The following is a 20,189-nucleotide window of genomic DNA, read 5'->3' on the forward strand; positions in this document are numbered from 1 at the left end:
GTAGGAGTTATTCTCATTCGACCTTTGTGTCTAAGCCCACTGGCGAGAGAAACGTGGTAAACAAAGAATTTCATATAACCTTTGTATCAGTGATCGATGAGTAGAGAGAATAAAGTGATGCGTTGATTAGATTGACGACAGCCAACTTGATCAGTCATGTTTTTCAGTTTCCTCTTAAAACCGAAATCTTAAAATCACCATGGGCGGCACTGCAATAGATATACAATTTCATTCATTGTTTACCGATGCCGTAAGAGGCATGCGCGATTCAACTTAATCGGAATACCTTCTGATTCGGATTGCAACCCGGACACGACCCCGAAATGCAAGTGTGGTGTTCGGCGGACAGCAGAATACAAAGCGGAAGCCATGAAAAGGGTAAGAATCAATGGAACGGCATACAAAAATAGGAAGGGAAAGGTTCGAATCTGAACACTGTTTAAAGTCTTTTTCGGGTCGGAAATTCGTTCAACCGTCCTGGAGCAAGAGGCGTATCGTTCTACTTGTCCTGCCACACAATGCACGATTGGACGCTTCGGAAAAGCATAGTTAGCCCTCAACTAAGAATTGTTGAAGTGCACGAAGAACACTAAGGTGAGTGGCAGGCAAAACGCTGTTGTACTATGTACTTCTCATATATTACGTAACGCAAAAAGTGTTTTAAAATATACTCTATCTCCCTAACGTAACGTATTTTTGTATTCCTTATCTATTGAGAGTCAAACAAATAATACTTATCCGACCCCTTTACCCCTCCCTCCTTTAATGCGTAACAGAACTTGTAGACAGCCCTATTCTTACTTGGTATAAACATTATGAACTTTAAAAGTATATGAATTTGAATTGGATCCCTTCAAAACCGCTAAATATAACGTTTACATTAAAAAAAATGGACAAAAATTGCCGATTTTTGATGGGTTTACCTTCACACGCAGTAACGAACCTCCCCTTCCAGCATCAATCATAGTAACCCATGAGTTAGCAGAAAAAATTTGACAGCTCTATCAGTCAAACTCTAACTGTGATGGCGAAAACAGTGAAGCTACTCCGTTCAGAAGTATGTGCGTTCAGATATGTTCGCGTCGTAAACGGATATCGTGCGACAATTTGTGCACGCCGGATACGCCCGTTCCTGCATCTACAACATCTTGGCACTATTGGAAAACAATCAGAGCATCGAAAGAAAGCTCTAAAGAAACTCCAAAGGATGCAGAAGAAGAAGATCGAGAGAAAAGTGGCTATATCGCTGCGTGCGCTTGGTGAAAAAGTACCTGGCGAACATGAACATACATTTCAGGAAGCGTAAGTCTCCTCCACTGGTCTCGGAGCTGCAGGCAATGACGCAGCGGCAGCGGCTGAATATGATGGTCAAGTCGATTTTCCCGGCGAATCGCGACGTGGCGGTGGTGATGGACGACGAGACCTATCTCACTCTGGATGGCAACAACTGGCAGGCCACTTCGTATTTGACTTCCCCCACGAAGGAAGAGAGCTCCGAAGTGATGTTTATTCCACACATCAAGTTCCCCAAGAAGGTTCTGCTGTGGCTGACAATCAGCGAGAAGAGGATGTCAAAGTTGTGAACGGGGAAATTTATAGTACGAAGTGCCTGCCGGAAGTTGCGTCGTCCATCAAGTAATACCATAAGGGCGAAGACGTGGTGTTCTGGCCGGATCTAGTGTCGGCTCACTACTCGAAACGATTGTTAGAGGAGATGGAGCGGCGGAAGATCGATGTGGTACTTAAGTCGGCGAACACGCCCAACGTCCCCCAGCTGCGTCCTATCGAGAATTTCTGGGCAAACCTGAAACGTAAGATCTAGTTCAACATTTTTGTAGCGAAAACTGAGAAAGAATGAATGAATAAAACGAAAAAAGAACTCAAAAACATGCCTACACGTATGTTTTCGTCCGCCCTGGCGCCGCTCGCAAGCGCGTAGAATTTTTTCAAGTGAGCTAATATAATTACCTTCCATGGGAAATTTATTAAACTCAATTAACTGTCTTAGATTTTTTTTATCATCATCCGAAAAAAGTCCATATTTTTATTGCAAACGTTATTACAGCTAAAGCGCTCATGAGCCTAAAGAATAAAACAAATGGTCCGAACCTGTCAAAGGCTGAAAATCACTATAATACAACAATAACAAACATTTTCAATAATGTTCCACAAAGCAGGATACTATGTTTCGATGTTGCGTTGCAAACAAAACTTCTGATAGCCTTGGTTGAACTTCTGCTTAAGCTCTGTGCTTATTGCAATCAACTTTTCTTGCATTATCCCATTGGCTTCTTTCATGACTGTGACATGCCTTTTTTTTCCCTGTTGGATGTGAACCACTGCGTCCATTATTCTGAACTATTGTGGTATATCCCATTTTTTTTGTACTCCGCTTCAAGCTTACCTACTGCTTGTTAGCGCATAAACCGGGCTAACTGCGGTTGGAATGGTTCTGGCTAAGCACACTGTGGAAGTTAAAAACACAAGAGGTTATAGTCCAAATTTTCTCTTTATTTCACTAATTACGCATCACTTGGTAAGTCACTTCCACGTTGATGGTAAGGAAAAAACTGGCAAAGATGGATGGTCTGTTCTGCGTTCCCTTTGCATTTGTCAGAAAGTTGGTGGGGTTTTTGTCCTGTCGGCTTCGCTCGGCTCGATCGGGTGCTGTTCGTTGTTATGTTGCTGCTCCATTCATCTCGCTCTCGCACGTGACTAGGTGATGCGATGGAATGGAATAGACAATAATTGCTTCGGGTGATGATCGGAAAATGTGTATTGTAGACAAATGGAGGTTTCAATTTATATCGTCCTGACATGTCAGAACACGTTTTGCGCTCGCTGCGCGTGGCGCGAACACTGCTTATTGATGAAGAAGTAGACTGAAAGCTATACAAGATAGGTGCCGATCAGGAATACTCTGTTTGATAAATTTTATAATCCTGATCGGCGGCGCAGACCAAATTTCCTTGGGCTCCAGAATGGCCTTATCAAGGTATTGAAGTCTGCGTCTAGTTAGAGCTCCACAATTACAGAGCAAATGTTCCGAGGTTTCGCTTTCGGTATTACAAAAACGACAAATATCACAAATATCGGTATTACAAAAACGACAAATATCAGGTTTAGTGCAACCTATGTTTTTGAGATGGTATTTACTCGGACAGTGTCCTGTTATAAGGCCTGTGATTGTGCCTAAGTTTTTCTTATTAAGACTCAGCAATTGTTGAGTAATTTTAATACTCGGCGTGATATTTTTTTTTGACTGGTTAAGTTGTACCGCCAACCAGTTGGCTAACACTTCCCGGTCTTCCCAGTTCTTCAGCTCACCTTTCAACACACAGTCAGATATTCCACAGAATGGTTCTGGACCAGTGAAAGGTGAGCTTGAGCCGTTCCTGGCAAGTTCATCTGCTCGCTCGTTTCTCTCTATTCCACAATGGCCAGGAATCCAGTACAGTTGTACCGAACTTATCCGACTTAGTTGCCGTTAGAGGAGAATGCCTTCCCAGACAATTTTTGAGGAGCATTTAAAAGCATTTAGAGCTTTAAGTGCCGCTTGACTGTCTGAGAATATGCAGATGTTAGCATGTCTATATTTTCTTTTAAGGCAGACATTTGAGCATTCTATTATAGCAGCTATTTCTGCTTGAAAAACTGTTGGCCAGTTTCCCAAAGCTACAGAGATTTTTGTTCTGGGACCATACACTCCAGCACCTGTTCTGATTCCCATTTTTGACCCATCAGTGTAGAACATGATTGAACCATTACGAACACTGGGACCGCCTTCATTCCATATTGAACGAGAAGGTTCGATTACACTGTATGGAATGTCGTAGTTAGTCCTAGGTTCCATCCAATCACTGTTCAGCTCTGAGGATGGTCCTACGGGTAAGAGATTCAGGATGCCCAAGTGACCAATTTTGTCTCCGTCTAGTATTTTTTTCCATTGTTTAAGCATTAGAGACATGACTTAGTAACATCCTCGTATAATGCTTCCAAGTGAGTGACTTATGATAACATAACATCGCCTTGAAGCATAGGTGATATTTTTGATAAATGCGGAAACTGTGAATATTATTTTCTGCCTCAATTTTGTTTATAAAAGATTAGTTTATTCACAAATGCCGATAATATTGATTTTGTTTTAATCAAGTTGAGATCGTCCGAACCATTTCAGTCTAAACCACCAAATATCTTATAATAAATATCTATTCTACAATTTTTCAGATTTTCTCTCAAATTAAGATTTTTTTTCTTGTAAAAACTCCAGCATAAATTCAAAAATAGCTGAAAATCTTGCTATACAAGAGTCTCTTGATAACCAACGAATTTCATTTTGTAGATGTAACCGAGGAAAGTCTTCGTCGTTTTTCTCACATAGCTCAGATAATAACCTAGAGTACAAACAATTGCCTCGAATCTTGTTCACGTTTTTTTACTTGGCCTAATTTTTCATGTTGTACGAACTTGTGCACGCTCATCGACTTGTTATGTTCTTCAAAATACTACAATAATTCTTTCTACTAAAAAAATAGTAATTCTTATAACAAGTTGGTTCACGTAACAAAACTTATAAAGTATCTTGAAAGGTTCAAATAAGAACTTGTGTCAATTGTGTGAAAATATGAACCATCCAGTTTCGGCACACCATTTGTCGCTCTCTGCTTGAGAGGTATAATGCCTGACTGTAATATGTGGCGGAACAACGTTCTGGCAGAGCGTTGTCAGCCTGCATGGGAGGTGTGATGTAATAGTCATGCAGTTGCTCAATGTGAGCATGTGAACGATACATGATGTCAAATATAGCTACCCACGCATGATGAGGCATCTCATTTGTGTGGGAAGCATGAGGACATTCTATTCAGCATGGTGTCAGATACTTAGGAGACCATTTGCCATTGAGAGTAAGTTCTTTCGAACCACACTAATACTACATATTTTTGAATTTCATTCCTGTTCGCAAATATAAAAACTCTTGTTTCTTAGTTGATTGTCCAAAACCAAAGAACAGTCACTTCCAAGGCCCTCTAACTGTTGTTGTCCTCGTTCCTCTGGTCGGCCAAACTGATAATGAAGAAGCGCGACCGTGTGGCAAACAACTGTTTCACACATGATGAAATTAAATCCTGATCCGGCAAGGAATATAAAATTTCGGTCGAAGCATCAGAAATTTCGTTTGCAACTGCGGGTTTCGGTGCCCCCGGTGGCACGCATGAAACTCCATTTTAAATAAACTTCAGAGTCTGTGCGTTCAGATACGCTGCCATATAACACTCATTTTCTTAGCCTACACTTACCTGGAATTTGGATTGCAGTTACAGAATTTTCCGGTTGCGGGGGAGTTATTCCAGGCCATTTTACTAGCGAAATAAAAATATTCGCGAGTAATCCCCATGAACGAACGAACGCAAAAATGATTCAAATGCTTCTCTTCAAATTCCCGTTTAACTCTCTTCCGTGGTCCTTTACCTCTCTTAGGTAATTGCTCTCCATGACACCGTTCTTAAAATCTCGTATAATTTTTTACGGAACATTTTTTCGCCACTCCACTCCGTATGTAGAAGTGGCATCTAGCATCGGGTTAAGACATGGGACAGTACAACATTTCGTTGGGATGTAAGTGATTGTGTGAATCGCCTGACAGATTGTCGGAAATTCTAACACTGCACCGCAAGCACTTTTATCGGCTTGTCGAGCTCCGTTTATCGTTTCATCATGTTCCACTATTCGTGTCAAAATGGAGAAGCACAAAATTATTGTCTACATAACACATAAGAAGATCAATCAAAGGAGTCCTGGGATGAAATCCACGATCGTTCCGACGACGCTACGGAAACCCTCAATTTCCATCACGGTTCTTGATTGTGTCGTCATCTTGGATAAAGGGGGTATGAATGCAGAGGTGACCGGAATAAATCGCCACAGTAAACAACTGCAACAGAAACAACCGCTTAGAAAAAGTGTAGTAGGCTAGAAATATTTGGCGCGGGAAAAACATCATGTGCCTCACATTTCTATTATAAATTTATTCTCTTGTTCTCGTTTTTCGAAATTTATTCTGAGGACAATGTAATGGGGACGAAGTCCCCATTTGGCGAGGATAAGGAATCGAGGCGGCCCATGCCGCCAAGATGACGCAATCCGAGTCCACCGCCGACCCGCCGTCGGAAGCGGCGGTGTCTCGCACGCAAACCTGGGATCCACTGATTGCCCGGTTAGTTTGAAACATAGGATACGATCCTTTAGCAATGTCCGACCGAGCTCTAGCGAGCGTCGGACGGTATACGTCTGCCCGGGGCGTTACGTTTGCCTGGGGCGATACGTTTGCCCGGTTAATTCTTGTTTTGAAATACAATACCGCGCCACAATATTTATAGCCTACTACACATTTTATAAGCGGTGGTTTCTGTTGCAGTCGTTTTCTGTGGCGATTTATTCCGGGAACCGAATGCAGAATAGCTACAGGGGGACCGAAAGACCAAAGTAGTCCTCTCAGTACAATAATGAGCAAGTATAACTGCAATTCGTCCATACAAAAAAATGTACACCGATTCATTCCTTCTCCCCATAATGTGTGATATCTATTGTCTTCCAGAAAGTCACGAACACTAAAATTATTACACTTTTTATTCAACTGTTAATTGTTACCCTTACTGTTCTGTGTTAGTTCTATATGTAATTGAAAACACTGCACTTGGAGAACAGAAACAAAAACAACGTAAGAGAACGCAAGTGTGTGATTTTTTCAACCAAATCAAGACCAGCTTCGAACGCCGCGCTACGCAATCTTATTGTTTTTTTTTTATTTTGCCCTTCGTCTGGATTCAACGGAATCTCGCTCCGTCTCTAGACAGAGCAAAACATAAGCCTACACGTACACATTATTTTTTGCTTGTTTGTGTGTATTGCCTAAACATATTTGTTTGCTTAACTATTTCGGTTCCCATTCAATCATCTGTTTTAGCGTTCCATTTTTTTCTATTCTACACAGAACTCTTGCACTCTCGTAAAACAGCGGTCGTTACTTTTTCCAATTTTACTTTCGTTTCGATCCTCGATCTGTTTATTTTTGTAACCGGTTTTATTTTGTCAATTTCATATAATGTATTTGTTTTGTCATAAGGCAGATTGCAAAATTAATTCAGTTTCGAGTTATACATGGGCCATGTGGAGAAAACTCACCTCTAGGTGTTCGCCATTGACGTCTGGGGTGTAAGGGGTCCTCCTCCTCCGCCCGGCGTCGGTTGACCTCCCTGGGGTGTTTGAGGTGTCAGCGGTCCCTGCTGGCTGCCGGGTCCACCCTGTTGCTGCTGCTGCTGTTGCTGATGGTGATGTTCCGGGGACACAGACTGCTCTTTAGGTTTACCGTTCGTTGGATTTTGAGCACCTTGGGGATTGGGCGTTCCATTGCTGCCGGGACCGTTCGATCCCGGTGTGCCAGGTTGCTGCGGGGGTGCATTCGGAAGCATCATTTGATGGGGTCCACCTTTGAGGGGATCGTCGTCAACCAGTGGTGAGTGAGGCAGAGGGCCACCTTGGTCTGACATTTTCGGCATCATATTAGGACCTCCAGGGCCGGGTCCACCAGGAACCCCCATACGCTGCATTCCAGGATTAAACATACCCGGACCGGGTCCGGAACCACCGTGATTGCTCATACCGTTGTATCCACCACCCATTTCGCTCATCGGTGGAAATATTGGATCTGGGTCGGGTTTGTACATACGATTCATCGGGCCAACATGACCCATTGGACCCATCGGTCCTCCAGGTCCCATTGGGCCACCACCGCCACCTGGGCCCATTGGGCCTCCCATTTGTCCCATTGGTCCACCACCTGGACCTCCCATGTACATTCCAGGGTTCATCATGCCCGGCTTATTGTATTGCATTGGGGGAATCTGTTCGTTGATCATACCTGGTCCAGGACCGTCCGGGCCCATTGGACCGTTTGCACCCAGTGGTGTGTTCATAAATGCTGGATTGAGGGGCCGATTTGGTGGCCCTCCAAAATCTGGTCCGGGCATTCCACCCCGAAACTGTGGTCTCATTCCCATCCCATGGGGATCCATCATGCCTCGTTGCTCGGGAAAGAACATTTTCTGCATCTGTCGAATTGTGGCTAACTGTTGCTCCCGATGCTGTCGTTGTTGTGGCGTGAGGTTTTCATCGGGAACTTTCACGCCCTGTAAGGAAGGCTGCGGATGTCCCCTCGATTGAGATAAAACGTTGCCACCTTTCATCAATGGCAATGAGGCTACCAAAGAATTCATCTGATCGATGATTGTCGAGCTCGAGTGACCACTACTGCCTGGTCCGGGACCGGGACCTGGACCACCTGGAGATGGATTTTCCATTTTAATCGGAGGATGACCACCCGGTCCACCAGGGTGGTCCCCCGACTGATGATCCGGGCCATCTAAACACGAATTCGGTGTATGATGAATCGTGGAAGGTTTCGACATCCCGTCGGGTCCTTGCATTCGCATGTGGTGTCCATCGTTTGGGTACATAGAAAGTGATCCATCCTGGTCCATGCAAGGATTTGGAGTGTGATGGATGGTAGCTGGTTTTTTATTCCCCATCGGACCTGGACCATCTGGTCCCGGACCCATCCTCATGTGATGTTCATTTCCAAACATTGGCACAGAATTGTCATTCTCCAGACAGGAGTTCGGAGTGTGATGAATCGTAGCAGACTTTTTCACGCCATCCGGAGGTCCTCCAGGCATCGAACCTGCATTCATTCTCATATGATGATCAGGCGAACCGTGTCCGTGATCCATCCACGGCGACAGCGCTCCTCCAACTCCATCATCTGGACCGCAAGGACCCAAACGATGCTGTTTCTGCATCTGTGCACAATGATATGCTATAATCGAGCTGAAGTGTCCATTCATTACCGCTTCCGCTCCTTTATTTGCCAACGCCGTACTGAATACAAATATCTGGCTCTGTTGCTGTGTGTATTCCAATTTGTTTGACGGTTTGTTCGACATCATCCCAGGTATGCCGTGGTTCATTTTGCCTTGTTCCGGATGCCCATCGGGACCTCCCACTGGCCCTCCCTTCGACATCGTATCAATACCTGGTCCACTGTTTGCGACACTGCTGTTTATACTACACGCATCCGAAGTTTTGATTTGCCCTGGTCCGTTCACAGGGGGACCACCTTTCATCATCGAGGAGCCGTCTTCCGCTTTGAGGCCAAAACTACTCATCAAATCGTTGTCTCCTCCTGGTACTGGTCCTCCTTGTTGCTGTCCTGGTCCTCCACCGACCTCCAGCTTATTCATCTTCTTACTACGGCTACTCGGACCAGTAATCTCACCCGGTTCCGACTTTTTCGGCATTCCTCCTCCTCCGCCTCCAACGTACAAATGCTGCTGCTGCTGCTGCGTCAATGGTATATAATCGCAATGCATTCCACCTAGAGGGCCATCTGCAAGTGGAAATAAAACATCAGGCAACGATCTGGATCACGGCACGTAATCGATCTTCGCAAGCACTTACCGTACCTTCCGCCGATGCAACTGGTCATTCAAAACACAATACACACAACAAGCAGCAGCTTAATTGTGGCCACAACACACACAGTGAGAAGGTGAGAAGTCGAAGAAAAAACTATTGCAAATTTCCCGCTTTCTGCCGTCTCGCCGTCACAACCTGCACTATACCTGTGTTCAGCCGACGGTAATGTTTGCTAAGCTGCTGGGGAAACGGAGTTTCGGGATGTTTTCCAAGTGCTAAATAGCCGAATTTGGTGAAGTTGACAGCTACGATTTGGAATTCCTTTCTTGCCTCGCACTCCTTTTGATCTCACTGTACCGTTTTTCACTTCGCATCGCTGTTTGGTCGCATGACAGTTCCATTTTCGATAACGTTCCTCGGGATTAGTACTAAAACGGGTCGCTGTACGGTGCTGAGGGTGGTCCTGTGCTGATATGAACAATTTGAATCGTTATTATTGCAATGCGAAAGTCGTTCAAATTATTTACGAAAATTTTCAACTTGTTTAACCTTTCCAAGAATTCACGATTAATTTCGATTAATGTACATACATTCTGTCATATATATACCGGAAATTTTCAATTCTAAATCTTCCTGCTGAAAATTTTTACACCTTTTGTTAAGTTGATACTACTGTTAGGGGTCTTAGGCCGAGGACATAGTGAATGCGATGCGATGCAGGCGCGGGCGCGGGCTCGTATGCGGGAAAGCTCTTTCATTCACGAATGCGGAAATCAAATGCAAACCGCCCGGGCCTGACATAGTAAACGTGATGCGATGCGGATTTCAATGAAATTTATTCTTCATTTCCGAGAAATTTATCGGTATTGATCAATAAAATGGTCCATATTTCCATATTTTATTTATAATCTATATTTTTTATATCGTTGAACTTCTTTGCTAAAATGTGTCAAATAATCTGAAAGCAACGACCAAAATAAAAGAGCAAGTGCCTATCTCTCACTGACAAATCGGATCATCCGCTCGCGGATAGTCGGCGTTTTACAGTATCCATGCTCATGGCACCTGGTGAAGCCTGGTTACGTAAAACAACCCAATGTATGGGTTCTACACTATTATACAAAAAAACGTTTAATGGATCGTATTTTCAAACTCACAGATTTGAACCAAATAGTGATTGGTGATGTGAAAACTAAGCATTCACAACAATGTTGAGTGAAAAAATTTGGGCCAGTCAAATGACCTCCGTTAGCTATCCTCAAAGCCTGTCTTCACCAGGAGAATGTCATTCTTTGTGTCTGAGTGACTGGCAAGAAATTCTGTAATTTGAGTTCCTACCAAACAACCAGCGATCCAGCGATTAACCATCATGGTAGGCGTCCTGTTCCCCCAGAATAATCCAAACCTCGTGTCTCTTCGACAGCCCGGAAGAATTCTTGGAGTTTGGCTGCGATGGGCTTCTTCATCCACCGTATTTCCCAGATACTTCATTCTCAGATTATCATTTGTCCAGGTCGGTGGAAAAAATAATTATACGACAAAAATTTCGACGTATTGTATATAAATGTTGCGCAGTCTTTTGACAAAAAAAAAACAAAAGTTTGGCGATGATGGAATTTTCAAATTGCGCGAAGGGCTACATAACACCATGCAACATTTTAATATCCATGATATCCATATTTTATACCACTGGGGCCTTGGGTCTTGTTTCGCTTCAGCTTTTCTTCGATGATTTCGACTAACTGAATTTAACTAACGAAGCCCTTGAATTCATTGTTTGATTTTCTTCAAAACTTAAGCAACTTAGCAAATTTTCGTCAGTAGCATAACAAAAAGGCCGAGAAAAGATTCACAAGTGATGCTTTGATATAACGTAAATATAACGTAATATAATGTAACACCAACGTAAATGGAATTTGGATGAAACCAATGAGTCATACAAATAACTTCACGGGCAATGTTGGGAAACAAATCAAAATGTTGAGTACAAATCGCTACTATTAATAAACTTTTTTATCAATGTGAAAACATAGCGTGGAAAATAGAAACAAACTTAAATTAAATTACTTTATTACTTTCCCGATTTTTATTCAAAAACATGAACAAATATCCACGTGGACAACAGGCGGGGGTAAAGAAAATGTCCACGCTTGTCCCCGGAGAGAGAGTGGGGGTGTCTAAAATCGTGCTTTTTTTTCTCCACGTGGTATGTGGACAGCCCCTAACTAGTTTTCTAACATGGAACAAACAAACAAAAAAAGAAAAACTTAAATCCTCTGACTGAACGATGTAGAACTTTGCACCGACTTTTATCTTTTCGAATTTTACTCGGGGTAAGTGCTCACAACAACTCTATGATCTCCAGCGAGAAACTCGCCGACACCTGTCACGTGTTCTCAGGCGAAACATTTTGGAGTTTTTGAAGCTGTCACGATTCCTTCAATCAAGCCGATCCTGAAAAAGTTTTTATGAGGGACCCTGGACATAGTGGCATAGCCAGCAACAGAGTGACGGATCGCTTAACCGCAATTGGTCACTTCGGACAGCTTCTAACGCGTGAAGAGTCGCTGGACGATCTCAAATGATCGGAAGCCATGGTCAGCAGACTTCTCCGCCAACGACCAATGCAATCCACCGAACTATAAAATAAGGAAAAATTTCCAAACAAAAACATTGCTTAAAACCTACATTTTTGTTCCTGTGTAGGTTGTTGAATCCAATGTTTTTTTCCTACATCACAGTCTGTGATATTTTATCAAAATTTTTATTTTTTTATTTTTCATTAGGTTATGTGACGTTATATATAAGCTGTACCGGTAAGTTTCTTCGGTTTTACAACAGATGGCGTAACTTGATGATTATTCCAGTGAATCAAATTTCCAGACATCCTTTGGAAAACTACTGTCATTGCGCGTCTTTCCAATATATGCCAAAAAGTTGAAGCGTAAACAACATAGTTTTCTGCCACTTCGAATATGCCGGATTTCGTACCAACTGTGGTATCCTGAATTAGAGTGTAGCTCTGATGAGGGATGGTAAACAAAAGAGAGTTCAGATTGATACGTCAAAAAGATAGTAGGTGAGTTCAAGGCGCCTAGAAGTATATCCTAAGGTGGGCCAACTTGCTAAAACCACTCTTCAGCCATCTTGGAAGTCTACTGTGTTTTGTTTGTAAACAAAACACAATACGCTAGTGCCGAAGCTCGCTCGTGATCAGTCTGTCTCTTTCACGCCACAAGCAAATAATTCCCCTTCTGCTTTCTTCCGTACTGTTTTCATATACCGCTCCCCTAACCAACTTAGTGACGAAACGGCCTCACCTAGTACCATAGACCCGTCTTGGACCCATCTTGGGTGAGTTATTGTTAGGCTTTTTTTTAATTCTTTATTTTTGAGACTTTCAGCCTCCTGGGCTGGTTCGTCTCAGTTAGGCGTCATTGTTAGGCGTATTTACAGAAAAGATATATCGGTGTTTAACGGAATATCACATTGGCGATCCTGCCATGATAAACCGTGCATGGATGAAGTGGTGTGTTTTCAATAAGTGATCTCGTTTGTTGTGTTTTTCTGCCTCTGGTAAGTTATTTCAAAACAGCAATGATAGCGCTGACTAGAGGACATTCGATCCTGGAAGTGCTGCTAGTATGACAGAAAACATGTTTTCAAATTTCTCAAACTATATGTTTGGCTATGTGAAAATGTCATAAAAGATAGAACAAGAAAACAAATATTATTGTTTAAACGAAGAATCTTGTGAACTGAACAGTTGAGCTGGATTTTACGTCAGATTATTTTAGGATACAATAGTTGAGACGGGTAAAGCCCAAGTCCAGCTTCTAGTTATTTCAAATACTATTAATGTACTATAATGAGTCGGGTTCAGCCCAAGAGCAATATTTGATTGTATTTGCGCCGAGTTTCAGCTCAAGGCCAGAATCATTGCATGCAAAACAGTTGAGTCGGGTAAAGCCCAAGGCCAGCTTGTAGTAATATCAAAATCTATAGATTCACCATATTGAGTAGGGTTCAGCCCAAGGCCAATAATCAGCTAGATCTGCGCCGAGTTCAACTCAAGGCTAGAACCATTGCATGTGAAACAGTTGAGTCGGGTAAAGCCCAAGGCTAGCTTGTAGTAATAGCAAAATCTATAGACTCATCATATTGTGTCGGGTTCAGCCCAAGGCCAATATTTGGTTTGAACTACGCCGAGTTAGCTCAAGGCCAGAATTATTGCACGTAAGTAAGCTCGTAATCATTTCAAATTCTATTTATTCACATCACAATCAAGAAAAAATTTCTAAGACAGTCAATTAGCTATTGTCCAGCAACAAACAAAAAAATCTTAGAATCAGTTGAAAGTTGAAAGAAAATTAAAACAATAAATAATCAACAGGACGAATGATAAAAAAAAGTATTTATTTTTTTCAAAATCACGCTTCAGACATATTTCGTTTATTGATCGTTTTAGTGCTTCCGGAGGATGAGGCATATCTAGCAACTGAATAAACAAACTTTGATGATACGAAAGATGCTGTGGTAACTTAGTTAACAAGAATACAAGAATTGGAAATACGTATTTACAGGAAAGATATATCGGTGTTTAACGGAATATCACACCAACGAGAGTGTTTTTGCGAGGAGTATTACTTCATTACTTCAATATGAATAAAAAAGCTGCGTGACAAGCGATGAGCAATACTTTTAATATTAAATTTGTAACAATTTTTGCAGAAAAAAGTATTATTGTTCGAAAAAAAAAACCAAGAAACTTACCGGTAATCCTATTACTATTACAATTTCAGCTCCTTGATGTAAATATTGATATTTATATACGTCAAAAATGAAAGAGCTCTTCCAGTCTACCTGATAAAACATTCCATTGAAATTCGTGTACTGGAATAGGATATTTTGCTCGTCTCGTCAGTGACTGAAGCCGAGACGAGACGAGACGAATTGCTCGTCTCGTTTTCTGGAATATGGCCCTATGTCCATTATACTCGCATCGACGAAAATGTTCTACTTTTCGGTTCGTTTTGAAAAACATTTGAAAACACTTTTTTATAAAACATTTGGCGGATTAATTCGGAGAACAGTACAGTGGAACCCCGATTATCCGCGAGCGGATGATCCGCAGTGTGGATTATCCGCGAAAGCAAGCTCCATAGTAAATCTATAGGCCTTCCCTGAATTTGTCAGTGAATGATAGGGTCATGCACTTTTGTTTTGGTCATGGCTTCCACATTATCTGACCACTTATGTACACGAGTGAGCAGATAGATAATTTAATGACTTCTGTATTGAACAAACATATTTTTAATTCTGACATATCTTTTTTCGTGTTTGAAATTCATTTTTTTTTTATTATTCTTTTTTTTTTTGTTATTTAATTTAATAGCATTACTAGCGGTTCGCCCCTTGGGTGGGCCTTGAAAATACGAATGATCACTGCCATGCTTTGAAATTTTTCTGAACAATCCTGACGAAGCCTTGATCATTATTTTTCGTCATCATCCTGATTCCTTAAACTTATAATTTCAACTTGGAACTATCTGCATGGAGGTATGGAAGTCAACCATACTGCCATCTGTCTGGATGATTCAGTCCGGTTTACTGCTGTGGTATTTATTAAATCACAGCTAATGATTTGCTCCATTGAGAATTTACCCAATAGCCCAGACTGAAAAGGTTGTAAAGTATTTTGTAATGGTCCCTGTATGTTGTTTTTTTGTGATCTAGCGACAGCAAAAACCTAACAAACCTAAAACCTAAAAAATTCTCGAAAAATCATCTGTAACCACCATAATAATGCAACAAGAACGCATCGATTTGTAACCAATTTATTTACAGTATTTCACCGTTATTGAACAAGCAACACGATAACTTCTGCTTTCCCTACAAATTTCGATAATTATTCAAAAAACTCGATTCGATTTCACCAATGGAGAGAATCATTACAAAAAATGTTTTCAAGCTTCTCCAAAGAGCGACAATCGATAGAAGCTTTTCGTTTATTTTGACTCGAATGTGTAATTTTTGCCTTCGTGGGGATATTGCTTGGCCATTACCGGCCGGAACATTTTATAATCTTCGAGCCAATAGTAAATGATGAAACAGCCGGTCATCACGGCCAGAAACGTCAGAACATATGTTCTCTGAGAGTAACGTAGGGGCTCTGCTGAGCCATAACGATCTTCGCCCCAGAAGTCCGGTTCAGCATGCATCTAGAAAGCATTAAGAGTTTCAGCATTTCCAAGTAAAAAAATATCTATTATTTTCAAGGGCAATATCGGTTATCATTACCGGTTCATGTAGATTCCTTCTGAGCTCCGGAAAATCGTACGGATAATAAGGATCTTTGGATTCTACAGGTACGTCGGGCAGTTTGGGATAGTCACCGTAACCGAGACCATTATCCGGATACACTTTGTACTCAGATGGATGTAAACCATATTTTCGCGCAGCAGCTTCCCGCTCCTTCTCGGTTTCCGGGAATTTACCTGGTTTGAAATCCTTGTTCCAGCCATCTAAGAACAAATCGATAATGAAAAATCATTCAAAATTTTAATGTAAACAAAACATTATCTGTCTCAAGGGAGCCTTATTTTGACGGACCTAGGCCCGTTACGTAAAATTTGATACTCAATGGATGGATATAACTTTTCGATTAACATCACAATTAATTTACGGTAGAGCATACATACGGGCATTCCTGGTAGCAACGGCCAGCAATGCTGAATTCCTGGAGGATATTTGTGACACAAGTTTCAATCCTTTAATTAATGCTGCCATTTTTCGAAACACGACTGGAGCAGTCGTCGGTCGAACGGATCAGAAAATATATTTATCGAACTGATGGCTGTCATACGTTCACTGTCGGAAGGATGTGAATCGGGGTTTAGAACAAACTGACGACTTGTTAAGCTGAGTGCACACGCTGATTTTTTTCTCCAGAATTCAAAAATTAATATAATATGCATATAAAATAAAATCTCGAAAATACCCGAGGTTTACATAATTTCATGAAGGCCATAAATTTCCAATTCAAATAAATTTTACGATGTGGCATTCTGTAATTCGTTCGTATCAAATCCAATGAGATCGTGCAAATGTGACAAACTTGCCACAAAATTCAGCATTGAAGTGTTGCAAAATCGTAAGGGTTATTTGGTAATGGAAGAATAAATTTTCGCGAAGAAACTAACGGGCTGGGAGATTGAATAACTAGAATCTATTAAGGGGGTATTCTAGTGTAGAGACACGAATTTCAGGCGTTTTTTCGAGCTCCGTAAAAATAAAACAAAGAATATTTTTACGATCCATTATATCATTATTTGTTCATCTATCTTTTAACAATAAAACAAAAATTGAACGGAGGAAAAATATTCATAGAATAGTTACAAGCTGATGAAGTGTTGGAGTGTGGGGGTTAAAAAAAATTGTGCCATAGCATTTCAGCCCTGGTTATCAGAAACAAAAAAATCGAACAGATTCTAAATCAGTAGAAATGCCGCTATAGCATGAACCTCGGACAAGTCAAGAACATCTTTTTAGACGAAATGCGGTTTGAAACGTTTTTTCTCACATTTCCCGATTTCATGGTTCATGTGATAGAGAGATGTATACAAATTGTATTCATATAAATTCGACATGAGCCGGTTCAGTAGAACTTGAGATTGTCTCAATCTCAAATTTTGGCCAGCTTCCCGGACCAGCGTTTTACACTATTTTTCATAACTTTAGAACCACTCGTTTTACAGTTTCCTAGAGATCCCAAATCGACTGAAATGGTGTTTATAGTGTAGGATATAATAACTATCTTCGTTATTAAGACTGTCCATTTGAACCTCGTATTGTTCAGGCGCGAAATACTAAAAACCAAAAATGCTAGTGTTTCATGATTATACAACCAGATGAAAATCTATCACTCTTTTACAACACTGACGGCATTCTCACATGAATTATACCAAGTTTTTAATTTCCCAAACTTGGTTCCCAATAATTCCAAACAACCTATTCGACGTACTCTAAACCAATCTACGGCATGTGAAAAATTGTATCTCCAGATTCTCTAGTCCAGAATCTGAGGCCCCTGTTCAATAAACCAAGTTCTCTGACTTTTATGAACTGATGCGTTATCCTGTTGAAATATCAAATCATGACGTATTACGTATTCGTATCGCTCCAGTGTACTATTCAGGTAGAATTTCTTCTCAAAGAAGAAGTAACCCTAAAATAGTGAATGAGAAGAGATTAACAGCTACGCTAGTTTACACCCGCAACTTCGGAGGCAAAAGTGGATGGATTGAGGAGAACTATCCCATAGAGGGCTGATGCATATAGCTTTTCCATCAACATAAATGAACAGTCGAAATACAACGAAGTCCTCCAGAATATTTTACTGCCATTTTTGCACCGGACCCATCGTGATTGTGAGGCAATTGTTGTAAAAAAAACTGAAAAAAGACGGGTGGGTAATGTCGAGGACATAACCGGAGTGACGTAGAACTATACAAAGGGGACAGCTTTTGTTAAATATATATATTAAATATATTGTTTTATTTTCTTCTCCTACGTGAATACCTACCTATCTACCTGAAAAATGGATTAGTTCACTGTTTACTCTTTATGAATATGTTGATGGTTCTGAAAAGAACCTTTGGTGTTGTGTTTTTGTTATCACTCGATACTCCCATCTTGTTCGGTTAAACCTTCCTGTTTAGCTATTACGTTTGCCACTCGCCACAGCTTTCACAGTTGGAAAATTTCTTCCCATCCGTAAATTACATTTAATGCGACGTGCCGGAGAAACACTTTGCCACTCACTGGAACTAATTGTTGCCTTGATGAGCGCCGAACCGAAGCTGCTCTGTTCTTGATGCGGGTTTTCTAATTGTCGTGAGCAGCTTTGCAAGCCAACTCGAGCACTCCGACGGCCCAAACTCTATAATCGCTGTTAGGTATACTGGTGCTCCGGCACCAATCCGTTCGGCCTAGTTACCCTTGCGGAGCAATCAGTGAATGCGACCAACAGGAAACTGCACACTTGCACGGTTCGAGTGGGACTTTGCCTTTCCCTTAACTTGTCCTCCTTTGTTACGTCCACGATGCCGATGCCGTACAACCACACGGGTTTACGGTTTGAAAGAAAATAAGATATTTTTTTGGGGTCCACGTGTTTTATACTCTAGCGGTACACACTCACAGGATAGAGACAAATCGGCAGACTCAGCCAGAGGGGCGAGTCCAACGAGACGAACGAATGAGCGTTAAAAGGGAGCGATGGCAAAAAATACATTCATTACGATTTGTTCGCTCGTTGGATTCACATGCAGGCTAAAAAGGGTCCTTTTCAGGATCACAAAATTATCTTCAATCTAAAGAGTTTACTGTTTTGTTATCACTCGATATCGGATTTTGCCTTTCCCTTCACTTTTCCTCCTTTACCATGTCCAGACATGGCTGCTTGGGTTGGTTTGTTGATGTGTTGTGATGCGAACCGATGTGGTGTACGGTTTGAATGAGAATGATCGTTACGGAAGGAAGGAAGGTATTGTATTATAGAGACTTTAAACTTTTGCAGTTCATTCGTCTCTAGCCTTGAGAAAGGCCCTTTGAAAACTCTACTCTATTCTACTCCAGCGCTACCACCTCCGCCCTCTTGCCTTGAGAAAGGCACTCGATCCCTCGCCGTCCAGCCCGTCCAGCAACGATGTTGTCCAGTCGGTGTCCACACAAAGAATGCTGATCGTTACGGCAGCGGAGCGGGGATTTTTAAGCTGACTGGCTGGCTCGAGAATTACGCATGTGTGAGACTGCGACCAATGTTTCGTTCTTTTTTTTCTTTTTCCTTTCCAATCGTGCTTCATTCAATTTCGCTGCTGCTCTGGTTGCCCGTTTTGGTCGGTACGATTTGAGGAGCACAAAATGGACCAATCAAAAATGGGCACATAGTGCATTTTGACACTATATAAGCTTGATATTTCACAATTATTCAATTATCTCAAGAAAAATGAAATGTTATTCATTATGATAGATGCGTAGATATTTTTCCTATCAATTGATGCAAAAACCTTTGCGATCTATTGAGAACTGCTCGAGTTATAAGCGTTCCAAATCTTGCATTTTTTCCTACTTGTTCAGTGCCTAGATTTTCATTTCACCCCCTATATCTTCCGGTTAGACGTAGTCCTACGTCAAAAGAGTTCCGATTCTAACTGATGATTTCAATCTTCAACTGCTTGCCTAGAACGATGAGAAATCGTCTGATTCAGGAAATAATAAACCACATCTCCTTGAAAAAAGACATGTTCTGGATGGAACAGAGTCTGCTAGAAAGTATTCGAACTGGGTTACAAATTAATGGCACACTCTGTTATGGTCGAATGAGTTGAAGTTAATTACTTTTAGCTCTGATGGGAACATACTCTGTCCAGCTTCTATAAGACCACCCTGATTCTATTTCGTTGCAACACAGTTAGAAATTCAACATTCATACATTGTTGAAAGCTTATAATAAAGTACATTTTACGTCAATTTCGTTCAAAAGAGTTGTTCGTTTATTTATTGTGCTTAAATATGATAATTCCAGCTGTCTAGTTTCTATAAGACCATTTCAAAATTCATAAGTATTATCAATGAAAAATTCAAAACGATCGGCTGATTTACATGTCAATAATTGGCAACCTTGTCATTTCGGCTAATAACTTGGAAAATTTGAG

At 41.3% G+C, this 20,189-nt stretch overlaps 2 protein-coding genes across 3 annotated transcripts; both read right to left on the reverse strand.

The window, feature by feature from the left end:
- Nucleotides 1-6,609: 6,609 nt before the first annotated feature.
- LOC129775736 (collagen alpha-1(III) chain-like) lies at nt 6,610-9,847 on the reverse strand. Of its 2 annotated transcripts, none has more exons than XM_055780803.1 (2): nt 9,519-9,847; nt 6,610-9,442 (listed from the first exon to the last, which is right to left on the reverse strand). In XM_055780803.1, exon 2 carries the CDS (start codon nt 9,423-9,425, stop codon nt 7,185-7,187), a length of 2,241 nt encoding a protein of 746 aa, XP_055636778.1. In that variant the 5' UTR covers nt 9,426-9,442; nt 9,519-9,847; the 3' UTR covers nt 6,610-7,184. The 2 variants fall into 2 exon arrangements, with proteins under 2 accessions (XP_055636778.1, XP_055636776.1); XM_055780801.1 differs by having other exon boundaries at nt 9,514-9,847.
- A 5,445-nt stretch (nt 9,848-15,292) lies between these two features.
- Nucleotides 15,293-16,337, reverse strand: LOC129775745 (NADH dehydrogenase [ubiquinone] 1 beta subcomplex subunit 8, mitochondrial). Its single transcript, XM_055780811.1, has 3 exons — nt 16,173-16,337; nt 15,772-15,995; nt 15,293-15,692 (listed from the first exon to the last, which is right to left on the reverse strand). Exons 1-3 carry the CDS (start codon nt 16,258-16,260, stop codon nt 15,480-15,482), a joined length of 525 nt encoding a protein of 174 aa, XP_055636786.1. The 5' UTR covers nt 16,261-16,337; the 3' UTR covers nt 15,293-15,479.
- Between the last annotated feature and the right edge of the window lie 3,852 nt (nt 16,338-20,189).

This window comes from Toxorhynchites rutilus, chromosome 3 (genome assembly GCF_029784135.1).
Source record: "Toxorhynchites rutilus septentrionalis strain SRP chromosome 3, ASM2978413v1, whole genome shotgun sequence".
Taxonomy (NCBI): Eukaryota; Metazoa; Arthropoda; class Insecta; order Diptera; family Culicidae; genus Toxorhynchites; species Toxorhynchites rutilus.

What these genes read in the sequence shown, in the direction of transcription:
- LOC129775736 (XM_055780801.1), bottom strand. Translation starts at nt 9,541, where the DNA reads ATGACCAGTTGCATCGGCGGAAGGTACG. An exon ending in TTGCATCGGCGGAAGGTACG is followed by an intron (nt 9,443 to 9,513) that starts GTAAGTGCTTGC and finishes TTCCACTTGCAG; the next exon opens with ATGGCCCTCTAGGTGGAATG.
- LOC129775745 (XM_055780811.1), bottom strand. Translation starts at nt 16,260, where the DNA reads ATGGCAGCATTAATTAAAGGATTGAAACTTGTGTCACAAATATCCTCC. An exon ending in CGTTGCTACCAGGAATGCCC is followed by an intron (nt 15,996 to 16,172) that starts GTATGTATGCTC and finishes ATTTGTTCTTAG; the next exon opens with ATGGCTGGAACAAGGATTTC. An exon ending in GAAGGAATCTACATGAACCG is followed by an intron (nt 15,693 to 15,771) that starts GTAATGATAACC and finishes AATGCTTTCTAG; the next exon opens with ATGCATGCTGAACCGGACTT.